This window comes from Nilaparvata lugens, chromosome 7 (genome assembly GCF_014356525.2).
Source record: "Nilaparvata lugens isolate BPH chromosome 7, ASM1435652v1, whole genome shotgun sequence".
Lineage (NCBI taxonomy): Eukaryota > Metazoa > Arthropoda > Insecta > Hemiptera > Delphacidae > Nilaparvata > Nilaparvata lugens.
In genome coordinates, this window is record NC_052510.1 from 40658616 (window position 1) to 40671663 (window position 13048).

General features: G+C 30.0%; 4 protein-coding genes across 10 annotated transcripts in view; 2 read left to right on the forward strand and 2 right to left on the reverse strand.

Annotated features, from left to right (window-relative positions):
* The window catches only part of LOC111043724 (1-acyl-sn-glycerol-3-phosphate acyltransferase alpha), a 76059-nt gene that overhangs the window by 57586 nt on the left and 5425 nt on the right, over positions 1–13048 (reverse strand). The gene's annotated exons all lie outside the window — the stretch shown is intronic.
* Positions 1–13048, forward strand: part of LOC111043723 (1-acyl-sn-glycerol-3-phosphate acyltransferase alpha) — a 118940-nt gene that overhangs the window by 24358 nt on the left and 81534 nt on the right. The gene's annotated exons all lie outside the window — the stretch shown is intronic.
* LOC120352415 (protein ANTAGONIST OF LIKE HETEROCHROMATIN PROTEIN 1-like) lies at positions 1207–2759 on the forward strand. Its single transcript, XM_039432787.1, has 2 exons — positions 1207–1452; positions 2397–2759. The coding sequence occupies exons 1-2, from the start codon at positions 1360–1362 to the stop codon at positions 2574–2576; spliced, it is 273 nt and encodes a 90-aa protein (XP_039288721.1). The 5' UTR covers positions 1207–1359; the 3' UTR covers positions 2577–2759.
* Positions 1833–3252, reverse strand: LOC111043718. Its single transcript, XM_022328749.2, has 2 exons — positions 2795–3252; positions 1833–2372 (listed from the first exon to the last, which is right to left on the reverse strand). The coding sequence occupies exons 1-2, from the start codon at positions 3143–3145 to the stop codon at positions 1974–1976; spliced, it is 750 nt and encodes a 249-aa protein (XP_022184441.2). The 5' UTR covers positions 3146–3252; the 3' UTR covers positions 1833–1973.

Sequence of the window (13048 nt, forward strand, 5' to 3'; positions counted from 1 at the left end):
TATGTTATCTATTTCAATAGATTAACTTATCTGACCTAATCTTAACCACACACCTCATTAACCTTAGTCTAATATTCTCAATTAACCTCATTAATCTTAACCTCACACATCCCTTTTCTGTCATCTTCCTCTGGGAACCTCAAATGACAAAGCTGACTTGGCTCCCTTACAACAAATAACTAATTCTCATTTTCACCATTATGAGCCAGTAAGATTATCACTGACCTCTTAAACATCATGATAACACCATTATCACTATCAATTAATACTACAGACAACTAATTCAGCCGTAAATCCAACTAAAAACCGTGAATTTGGTGATTTTTCGCAAAATTGAAAAAATTACCAATTTTCGACGAGCTTTAACTCGCTTCCTAGATAGATAAACGTTCTATAGATGAAAATTGTAGAAAATTTAATGCTCTTTAGAAAAGTATAGAACAAAAATATTGATAGAACAATTAGTTTTAGATATATCGATGAAAAACTGAAAAAAGTACGAAAATTTAGCGGTTTTCAGGCTACCAAAAGTTATGCCTTCAGAAATTTTGGTGGGAAACCATAGATTACTCTTACTAGAACCCAAATGGACTGATTAAAGCAATAAAATCAATTACCTTAATTTTTGTTTGGTCGGGTCGCTTTATAATGACTATTTGACTGGGCTATAAATAAATATCCATAAACGCTTCATTAGCGAGCTATACAGAGTGAAAGATTTCGCCCGGAATTCAGTTCCTCTGGTGAAATACACCGATGCTGAATTGTTTGGGGACTAGTTTTTGAAAAACTTATGCTGAATTCATATGGAAAAATATCTGAAAAATTTAATAAAACTAGTCTGGAAGCTGTAGTCTAATTAGTTTTTGAGAAAAAAGTTGAAATGTGCAAAAAATCCAAGTAGAAAAACACAGACTTCTACGTTTGATGCCCACTAACTTTCTTTAATGACCAGTAAACAAATAATTTTTTGCAATAAAAATTGTAGAGAATTTCATTCTGAAAAGAATTATGTAAGCGGTGTGAGCTAAATTTTAATAACATTTAAATAAAATGTATTTTTATGTAGTACATTACAACACAAAAATTTGCTGTTCTATGAGGAGAGAACTAATAATTCTTAGGTTGTAGCTGATTGCAAATGAAACATGGATTCAAATAACAGCTGATTTATTTTGTTTCAAATAAGAAAATATTAATTTTACACGAATTTCTTGTCATGATTTTGAGTACCTTTTGGGAAAAATTGGACCAATTATTGCTAAAAGAGACACAAATTATAGACAATGTGTTTCAGAGCAATTGAGACTCGCCATAACATTGAGATATCTAGCTACTGGTGATTCTTTCGTAAGCTTGATGTATTTGTTTAAAGTGTCTAGACAACTGATATCTCGTATTGTTCCCGAGGTGTGTTATGCTTTAATCTCTACGTTGAAAGAAGTCATAAAGGTGAGTTTGCACAATTACCAAATAATTTTAAGATTTATGGTGAAGGGTGGGGAGGGGGAATAACACGCATCCTACATTTTTCCCTGTGTCCTTCAAATTATATTATAAAATAAATATTTTATTATAACAATATAATCATAATAATTATAAATATATTCAATATTAATTTTCATTTCGAATTTTTTGTTCAATCTTACTTTCGATAACGATATTAACTCCTGTGTGTGCAATATTTCTATTAACACCCGCTACAACTTCACATTATCAAGTAACGTTTTGTGATGCATGTTATTACCTCTCGCCTCTAACACAATAAAATAAGAAATAAGTAATAAAAAATGTTGATTTATTATAGAAAAATTATAATACAAATTTTATGTAACTTTCAATGTAAATTTGTAAATTACTTCATGTACCACGAATCGTCTACAGAATATTCCGTACTTTGATGGTCCACCCTTGTATCATTTGGGTTAGCTGTCGAATATAACTCATTGGACCGTGAAGATTGAGAATACTTGTCACGGTATGATGGCTCCCCCCGAATATGGTGATGGCATTGGTGTAGTATGATACTTTCCAATGCCAAGTATTGCATCATACAATAAGTTGTCGATATCTCTTTGCACTAGAAGTTTTATGCGATCATTTGGAATTTGCCGCAATTTAGCTGCGACACCAGTAGAAAAAACTTGTATCGCGTCATTATTTGTACGGTCAAGTTTTTCTTGCATACCTTTCATTACTTCATAGGCTTCTGATACCATTGCATCGTTTTTATTGTGTAGTCGCTGTCTTTTAGCTGTAGAACGCTTGATTGGTAGATTGATTGATTGTAGTGAGGTATCAACAGATTCCTTTGCCACTTGTTCATTTTCAGTAAACAGTTCTTCTCCTCCTTGTTGTTGCATTTCAGTTAACTGAAAATAAAAAATTTGTTTCAGTTACCTAATACAAAAGATGAATGGATGGAGGTGGAACGTGGATTCAACGATTTATGGAATTTTCCTAACTGCCTGGGCGCAATAGATGGAAAACATGTTGTCATCCAAGCACCGAAAAATAGTGGAAGTGACTTTTTCAATTACATAAATCGCAGTTCAGTATTGTACTTTTTGCATTAGTTGACGCCAAATATTCTTTTATGTATGTGGATGTAGGATGCAAAGGAAGAATTTCAGATGGGGGTATTTTTAGTAATAGCACTTTGTACAATAAACTGCGACAGGAACAATTAAATTTACCACCGCCTTGCAATTTACCAGGGAGAAATAAACCAATGCCCCACGTGATTCTGGCCGACGATGCTTTTGTATTATTCATACATGAAAATGTAGCTCACCTGATCATTTATGTCGTCTAGTGTGTTTATGCTTTCATTGGGCTCATCTCTGTCGTTTAAAAATTCCAAGTGTTGAAATCCGAACCACTTTGGGATGTACACTTCAGAAGCTGCAGAACCCGTACGTTTTGAAGCTTTAATTTTTTGTTTCTCCCGTCGAAACTGTGCCAATATTATCTTCCATTTCCGCAGAACCTCTGTTGTGTCACACTTGAAAATTTCACTAATCTTATTCATTGCGTCATGTTTTTTATTTCTATTTTTATAGTCCACATGACACACATCCCACATGACTGGCCTCATCTCTATTTCATTAATGAAACTGATAATTTTTTCATTTGTCCATTCCATTTTTTAAAGAGGAATATCACAATATAGAAAAGTAAAAATTGAACGGTCAGACAGAAACACAGGTTACGCACAAAATGTTTTCGCTCCGGTAGCAGAAGCTAAAATGAAGTGCGCCACAATGTTGACGAACACGATGTTCTCCCACCATCAAGACAAGTGCTGCACAAATTGTACGCGCACAGCCAGGCAGAGTGCGCGAACATTGTGCGTGTTTGTAGTACCATGCTACACCAGAGAGACATTTTTGTGCAGCACAGTGCGCAACAGTGTGGTGCACAGTGCACTGTGCACCACACTGTTGCGCACTGTGCTGCACTGCGGTGGATTTGCACCTTAAGTTAGGCCTACTGTAACAGCGCTGTGTTTTTTGTTTAATCTATTAACCAGTTATTTGTAACCATTTCACTTTGCTTTTGTGTTAGGTGTTAACTTTTTAAAAAATGGCAGATAATTTTAGACATTATTCATACTCCGTATATTAGCTGACATGCATTTAATGTTCGGGATGGGACACTGTAGTACTGAAGCAAGACGTTTGTATCAAGAGAACTTTCCTAACCGAGTATGACCAAGTTCAAGGTTTTTTGCCACTATTCATCAACTTCTGTCTGAAACAGATTCTTTGATGTCCAAAGAGCACATTTATGCAGGCAGATCTACTAGGACTGTTGAGTTAGAAGAACAAGTTCTTAATGAAATTTATGAACATTCAGAGAAGAGCACGAGAGAATTGTCAGTGCAGTTTAATGTCAATTAATTAAACTTAGATTGTGTTACTTTCATATAAAAATAAAACTTTTTATAAAAAACCGAATATTTTATCTGCAATCGGCTACAACCTATGAGTTATTAGTTCTCTCCTCATAAAACAGCAAATTTTTGTGGTGTAATGTACTACATAAGAATACATTTTATTTAACTTTTATTCAAATTTAGTTTACACAACTTACATGATTATTTTTACCTCTACTATCACGTATTGAATTATTTTACCATAATTAAGAATCACTCTGTATAAATATAGGTACAACGTTGTATTCATGTACTCTATCAATCCATTTACAATAAACGAATAAATAGATATATACGATACTTTATAAGTTATGGGTACACAGGAATACAGACCGATATCAACAAGCTAAAATACTGAATGAGAATGTTTCGAATTGGACTTCATTGAGTGAAAGCTCTCACTATAAGAAAAAACTGTTATGACTTATGATTGAACCATTTGAACGATACTATCGGTAAACATGCAAACGCATTGCAGAAACTTCGAGAAATATGGAAAATACATGGAAATCGGAAAAATACTCATGAATTTCATGAGCATTTTGTGCTTCTACTTTCCTAGCCCTACCTACTACTATAGGTGAGGAAAGTATTGCTTTCCGGAAAACTTACGTTACCCCAATTTCAAGTTTTCTGCACGTTTCATGACCGCCTGAGTTCATAAACATGATTTCTGGGTGTTGGTCGGTGTGTGCAAATGTGTGTGAGTGTCTGTGAACACGATAAATCGTATAGCTTTCATAAAAGATGAATAATAAAAAGGAATGACTAAAGTTTCCATCAGAAATAAATATCTGGGGACCGAGCTCCGTTCGGGAGTTAATAGGCATAGGAATGAAAAATTTAAATTTTCACTTTTGTCCTATTATCTCATTACATTCATTTCGCAATTGCGAATGGATAGAGGTATAGATGATGAAGATGAATGTGATGAGGTTTCTTCTTCATCATCGTTTTCTTCTTCTTCTTTCTCCTCTTCTTCTCCTTCATCATCCTTTTCTTTTTCGACCTCTTCTTCTTCTTCTTCTTCTTCTTCTTCTTCTCTTCTTCTTCTTCTTCTTCTCTCTCTTCTCCTCCTTCTTCCCCTTCTTTATCTTCTTCTTCATCTCATTCTTCTCCTTATTCCTTCTTATTCTCCTTCTTCTTTGCGAAGCGCGATTCAATAACAAATAATTATTGAAGAATTGAAAGGAAGAATTACAATCTAATGTAGAAAATGTACTGTACATGAGGATAGGGATAAAAAAATGATAAATGAAATGAACAAATTTATGACCAAGATATCAACTAATAACGAAGTAAAATGCATTGTTACATAACAAGTAAAATTGGATATTGAATGAAAAAGACTGAGAAATTGTCAAAAAACCACTGATTTATTGATAATATTGGAAAGACCGGTTTCGGTTATTACACCATTGTCAACTCTCTGGTTTATCAGAGATTGACAATGGTGTAATAACCGAAACCGGTCTTTCTAATTATCAATAAATCAGTGGTTTTTTGACAATTTCTCAGTCTTTTTCATTCAATATGAATAATTACAACAATATCAACTTCTCAACTACACAAAAAGTAAAATTGGATAAAGTACTTCTATCAGATAAAATTACAAATACAACAAAGGAGTTCCTTGAGCAAGAGTACATACCAGTGAGAAATATTTTATCATGGTTAGAAAGGTAGTGTGTGTGTGCCACACTGATTTTTCATGAATTTAATGTATCAGGAATAATTATTTGAATAATCTATCGAATGAATGATACCTGAAATCTATTAAACCAGTGAAAATAGGATAAAATCGTGCTATTGTCAATGAAAGAAGAGGAATGAATGAGGTTGATCGGCTACTGTTAATAGAATCATCAGGTTCATATGGACCAGAAGTTCATTTTTTTTTTGTTTCAGTTCAATGCAATAAGAAGAAAATATTGCTTCTCATTCAATAATTGTAGCTAGGTAACCGATCTTTATTGACCGAACGAAGTGAGGTCTAAGATTCAAGTCGACGGTTTGGCATTTCTCTTAATGTTTAAATGTTCAAATGTTCAAATGTTTAAATGTTTAGAAATGTTTAAAAATGTTTAAATGTTTAAATGTTTAAATGTTTAAATGTTTAAATGTTTAAATGTTTAATGTTTAAATGTTTAAATGTTTAAATGTTTAAATGTTTAATGTTTAAATGTTTAAATGTTTAAATGTTTAAATGTTTAAATGTTAAATGTTTAAATGTTTAAATGTTTAAATGTTTAAATGTTTAAATTTTAAATGTTTAAATGTTTAAATGTTTAATGTTTAAATGTTTAAATGTTTAAATGTTTAAATGTTTAAATGTTTAAATGTTTAAATGTTTAAATGTTCAAATGTTCAAATGTTTTAAATGTTAATGTTTAAATGTTTAAATGTTTTAAATGTTTAAATGTTTAAATGTTTAAATGTTTAATGTTTAAATGTTTAATGTTAAATGTTTAAATGTTTAAATGTTTAAATGTTTAAATGTTTAAATGTTTAAAGTTAAATGTTTAAATGTTTAAATGTTTAAATGTTTAAATGTTTAAATGTTTAAATGTTAATGTTTAAATGTTTAAATGTTTAATGTTTAAATGTTTAAATGTTTAAATGTTTAAATGTTTAAATGTTTAAATGTTTAAATGTTTAAATGTTTAAATGTTTAAATGTTTAAATGTTTAAATGTTTGAATGTTTGAATGTTTAAATGTTTGAATGTTTAAATGTTTAAATGTTTTAATGTTTAAATGTTAAATGTTTAAATGTTTAAATGTTTAAATGTTTAAATGTTTAAATGTTAAATGTTTAAATGTTTAATGTTTAAATGTTTAAATGTTTAAATGTTTAAATGTTTTAAATGTTTAAATGTTTAAATGTTTAAATGTTTAAATGTTTAAATGTTTAAATGTTTAAATGTAAATGTTTAAATGTTAAATGTTTAAATGTTTAAATGTTTAAATGTTTAAATGTTTAAATGTTTAAATGTTTAAATGTTTTAAATGTTTAAATGTTAAATGTTTAAATGTTTAAATGTTTAAATGTTTAAATGTTCAAATGTTTTAAATGTTTAAATGTGTAAATGTTTAAATGTTTAAATTTTAAATGTTTAAATGTTCAAATGTTCAAATGTTTTAAATGTTTAAATGTTTGAATGTTTAAATGTTTAATGTTAAATGTTTAAATGTTTAAATGTTCAAATGTTTTAAATGTTTGAATGTTTGAATGTTTAAATGTTTAAATGTTTTAAATGTTTGAATGTTTGAATGTTTGAATGTTTAAATGTTTAAATGTTAAAGTTTAAATGTTTAAAATGTTTTAAATGTTCAAATGTTCAAATGTTCAAATGTTTTAAATGTTTAAAATGTTTTAAATGTTTAAATGTTTTAAATGTTCAAATGTTCAAATGTTTTAAATGTTCAAATGTTCAAATGTTTTAAATGTTCAAATGTTTTAAATGTTTAAAGTTAAATGTTTAAATGTTTAATGTTTAAATGTTTAAATGTTTAAAGTTTAAATGTTTAAATGTTTGAATGTTTGAATGTTTGAATGTTTGAATGTTTAAATGTTTGAATGTTTAAATGTTTAAAGTTAAATGTTTAAATGTTCAAATGTTTTAAATGTTAATGTTTAAATGTTAATGTTTAAATGTTTAAATTTTAAATGTTTAAATGTTTGAATGTTTAAATGTTTAAATGTTCAAATGTTCAAATGTTCAAATGTTCAAATGTTCAAATGTTTTAAATGTTTGAATGTTTAAATGTTTAAATGTTCAAATGTTTTAAATGTTTAATGTTTAATGTTTAAATGTTAAATGTTTAATGTTTAAATGTTTAAATGTTTAAATGTTTAAATGTGTAAATGTTTAATTGTTTATATTATGTTTATATGTTGCGCATTTACGGCGAAACGCGGGAATAGATTTTCATGAAATTTGACAGGTATGTTCCTTTTTAAATTGCGCGTCGACGTATATACAAGGTTTTTGGAAATTTTGCATTTCAATGATGATATAAAAGGAAAAAGGAGCCTCCTTCATATGCCAATATTAGAGTAAAAATCAGACTATAGAATTATTCATCATAAATCAGCTGACAAGTGATTACACAGATGTGTGGAGAAGCCAGTCTATTACTGTATTTGTATAAGGTCTATAGTTTCAATCAAAGACCTTGAAGAGGTTTGCATCTTTAAGTTGGGTTTACACCAAAGTTATTAACAAAATATTAATAACTTATTCCTTATAGATTCTATTAGATTGAACGCAAGTTGACAAACACACATGTTCACCATGTGTATGATAAGTTATGTTCAATCTAATATAATCTATAAGGATTGAGTTATTAAAATTTTGTTAATAAATATCAAATTTGGTCTAATCGCAGCTTTAAAGTCTTTGGTTTCAATATTTTGTTTTGCAGTCATGGTATTATTATGCGTCCATCAGTATCAATATTCTCACATTCGAAAAAACTAATTTAATAGGTGATTAAAAATAATCAAATGAACTAAATAATGCTGAAGAAATTTTAATATTTTTGATTAAAAAAAATTAATTTTCATTAGATTGAAAGATTATCACGGAACTGGATGAATATTATAAAAATTCTGGAATAGAAATATATTCTATTCATTGTTTAAATTAACATAAATATTAATAAATTATGGAATACAAATTCAAACGTGAACTGATTTTGTTAACATTTAAAACAGTTGACATCAGGTACTTGTGGATGAGAATACTGCGTGAGGTCTACTGTTCACAGAACTACTAGTAGTCAATACTTATCACATTCTTTATAGTATTTGTATTAGCATAGAGTGAAAATACGAAAAGATGCTATTGTAGTATAATCAACAGAAATAATTATTTATTGCAACAAAACGATCATTGCAACAGCAGGTCAGTGTCAATGGCAAGGTCAATTCATACAATTAATCAGTTACACCGATTTGTCAGTATTTGCAATAAATTTGCGACAGAAATACATCTGTTATCCGAGACAGAGCACTGTGTTAACTTTCACCCTACTTTTAGAGAAATAATAATGAAGAATTATTCATGGAAATCGGGAAAAGCTTTTTTATATTGATCTTGTTACTTCTCTCTCAGTCATTGTTATGTGAACTTGTAAGATAAATGAAATATTATTGTAAATTTTCAACTAAAAAAAGGAGCAATCCTTTTTCAAATGTTGACTTTAACTAATATTTCTTCATTCTCTCTTATCATCCTTCTTCCACCCTTCATTACACCTTTTTTATCACTCCCACTCTCTCATACTCTCTCTCTCGCTCGTCTTCTCTTATCACCCTCTTCTCTTTCTCTATTCTAGTTTCACTGTTCCTCTTTCCACCCATATATTAAACTGAATTGCATTTCATCTATGTATCGTTTAATAGATAGAAAGTTCAACAACTAGTAAAGTCTTATGTTGGTGACCTTGTTGTTTCATTCAATAATAATGATTGAACATGCTCCATATTAAAAGTCTTGTGTTGGTGACCTTGTAGTTTTTGAATAATATTACAAGTTTTGTGTTGGTGACCTTGTTGTTTTCGAAAAAAGTTTAGTAAACACTCATAATTTAAATGTTTAATTCCATTCTTACAAACCCTTTACCGCGAAATTCCTTCAAGAAGCCTCAATATTGACGATTTATAAAATTCTTATTGTTAAAATGATGGTTGATTACTATAATAGGCCCTAGAGAGTAGGCTAATATCAGTCCATAATTCTACAAAAAATGTACTATAAAAAATTCCACTCATTCTCATTTTCACTCATTGAGCAAATGTAATAATATCTCATTGGAATAGCTCATTTCAATACAACTCTATTCCAATTAAAATTTTATTGAACTGGAATTTTCAAGTTTGGAACTTAATTCTATCACAATTATTCCAATTCTATTCAAATCAAAAATCCGAATAAATAGTTATGTCGTCACAATATAGCCTCCAGCACAAATCACAAAGATAATGCGATTAATTGGCAGAGTAGAAAAATTCTCTCCTTTTTCTCCAACTATTCCTTCACGAAATTCACAAATTCATCGAAATTGATGATGAAACAAGAATAAAATCTAATAATCATAAGTTTCCTGGTAATAAATATCCAGTGATTTATTCGATACTTGAAACCAATTCTCTCAGTCTCAACTGTTATTACCTTCCTCTATTATTAGAAGCCAAACCTTTATATTGTTACAATGCCAGTTGTTCGTGGCAAAAAATGTATATTGCTGTGGCAAATAATATTACAGTGTTATTATAGAGAGGAGAAACACAAAATGAGTTAATACTATAGGTTTTCAATAGAGTATATCTTTCATAAAGAAATTTAGTAAGGAAGGATGCATGAGTTTTTACGATTTTCACCTAACGAAATTAATTTTAAAAAACATTTTTTATAATAAATTACTAAAAAAATCTATATTTACTCATTTTCATCCTCGTCTTACATGAGCCTACCACGTTTGAAAAACTTCATGGCTACTCAAACTGTAATATTTGAAAAAATTAACATTCTATTAGGTGATAACAATGTGCTGTAATGTGTTGTAATGTGCATTACTCAATGCTTACTTCCTTTCTTCCACTCTCTTTGTTCCCCCTCTCACAGTTTCTCTCTCTTATAGCACACTTTATTTTTATCACTCTCTTTCAAGACCTGGGATGTGAAGAATAAATCTCTCTCTCTTTCTCTCTCTCTCTCTCTGTGAATCTGAATCTGAATCTCTCTCTTTCTCTTTCTTTCTTCCTAATCGTCTTACTACCTTCAATTTTTTCAACAGTCCACTCTCATTTGATATATTAACTGTTTACCGTTTTCTGTTACCTTCTAAATATTTCATTACCTGGCACTATTGGCAAATCATTCAAGCATCATCACCAAACTCCATTACACTGTTGTTTTACGGCCTCATCAAGCATACACACACATACGATACGGTACACTAAAATACATTATACAATGCCTTATTGAGAATAGGAATTACGGTAAACACTTTCGTCTAACAAATACTGTACACACGTAGTAACTAGCAAAACGGTGACAAACAATTTTGTTATATCACAGAGAAGGTTATGAACTCATTAGTCATGCTTCTTTTACAAAATAGAAGTAAAAATCCTTCCAAAATAACAAGTCATGTCGACTTAAAAAAAGTAGTCTATGTTTCAAACAATCTCAAGTCATGTTACTTTCGTAATTCAAGTCAGGCTTGTGTCAAGTTTCAAACCATCCTTACATTCAACCTAAAGTCTTAAGTCATGTATCAATAAATCCTCAGCTTTCCTCCATACTTCATAGGTCACGGCTTCAAGACTCTGAATGATCTGCCCAATGATGTTATTTTTGCAGCAACCTTGGGTACGTTCAGGTCCGGGCTTGTTGCTGTGTTGAGTGAGACTGCTTAGAGATGTTTTCATCACAATCTTTTTGTAGATGTTCTGAATATTTTATTTTATTTTTCTATTGGAAATTTTCAATAATCGTTGTAGGCCTACAATAACAATAATATTTTTGCTCGTCTTGCTGGGGTGTTGGAGCGTTTGATTGACACTTGCTGATACCTATAAATCATGATACCTAATGGCATCTAATTTTCGTTGATTGTATAATTCTATATTGTTATGAATAATTATATGATCTTGTAGTATTATTATTATGAGAATGTAATGAAATCATGTCATGTTAACCGTGTTATCATTTAAGATAATTTTTAAAACTGTAATTATTATTGTAACCATGTTACCATAGGCGACAAGCCTAGTAACAATTGAAAATAAAATCTATCTATCTATCTATTTAAAGTTATGTTTGATCCAAACTTTTCAAACACTATTACTTCAAGTCAGTCGGCTAATCACATGTCAAGCAATGTATTTATTGAAGTTTCAAGTCATGCTCCTTCCAAGTCCAACATGATAGCGGCGTATAACTATTTAATATTACCGCCGTTATTCAGAGTACAAAATAATACTTTCAGAAATGATGTCATTGTCAGTGATGAGTTTCAAATACTAATTGGATGACAACGATATCATTTGAATCTTAATGACTGGTCGATTCGTCAACAAATGACATAATTTTTAGAGGTTGTGACTCATGGAGGTTGAAAACATCATGTTGACATAGACTATATTGTGTTATGAACATTGTTGTTCATCGAATAGAGGATACAAATAAAGATCAAAAGTAAGATAAAGATAAATTTACTGAATAATTTTGAAGGTTGTGACTCATGTGAACAACTTCAACTTTAACTGAATTCAACTAATATTTTGAGTAGCCTATTGGGTCAAATATCATCAAAATCAGAAACGAAAACAGCAAATAGAATATTTTTTCACAGAGTATGATGTCTGTATAATCTCTAGGCTTGTGTGTTGATGTTGAGGAGGAGAAGAAGGAGGAGGAGGAGAAGGAGAAGAAGAAGAAGAAGAAGAAGAAGAAGAGAAGAAGAAGAAGAAGAAGAAGAAGAAGAAGAAGAAGAAAAAGAAAAAATAGATGAGAATATGCAATCCCATGAACTTGAAAATCCTAGAAGATCTAGACCCAAGATCCCAAGTGTTGAGATCACTAGGGATCTTGTCATGTTCTCTGTCAATTTCAAATATTTAATATTTTGACCAAGTACTCCTGTAAGTAAGTACACCTCAGTGCACCCCACAGTATACGAATTAATGAATTATTAATTCATTACACCTGATCTCAATACTCGAACATTGGCAGAATAATTGACAAACAATTTTAATTGTTATCAACTTATACGACCTTGAACCAAGTTGACAGCCCACTGTCACAACTCACCGAACCAATATAATTATTATAATAATTACTCCACGTACTTGCAATTGTTATCAGTAGCCTATATTGCAGATAGTCACGGTAGCGCTTCGTTTGATTCACAATAACAAAAAAACGTACGACATTTTTCCGTAAATAAACACTGTTTCGGTAGAAATATGTCAGTCATGTTGTACGGTATCACGGAATATGAGAAATTATCTTTGTATTCAACTATGGGCGAATTACTTGAATACTATTCAATTAAATATCCAAGTATTAAAAGGTTAAGTAGAATAGTCCTACAGTTAT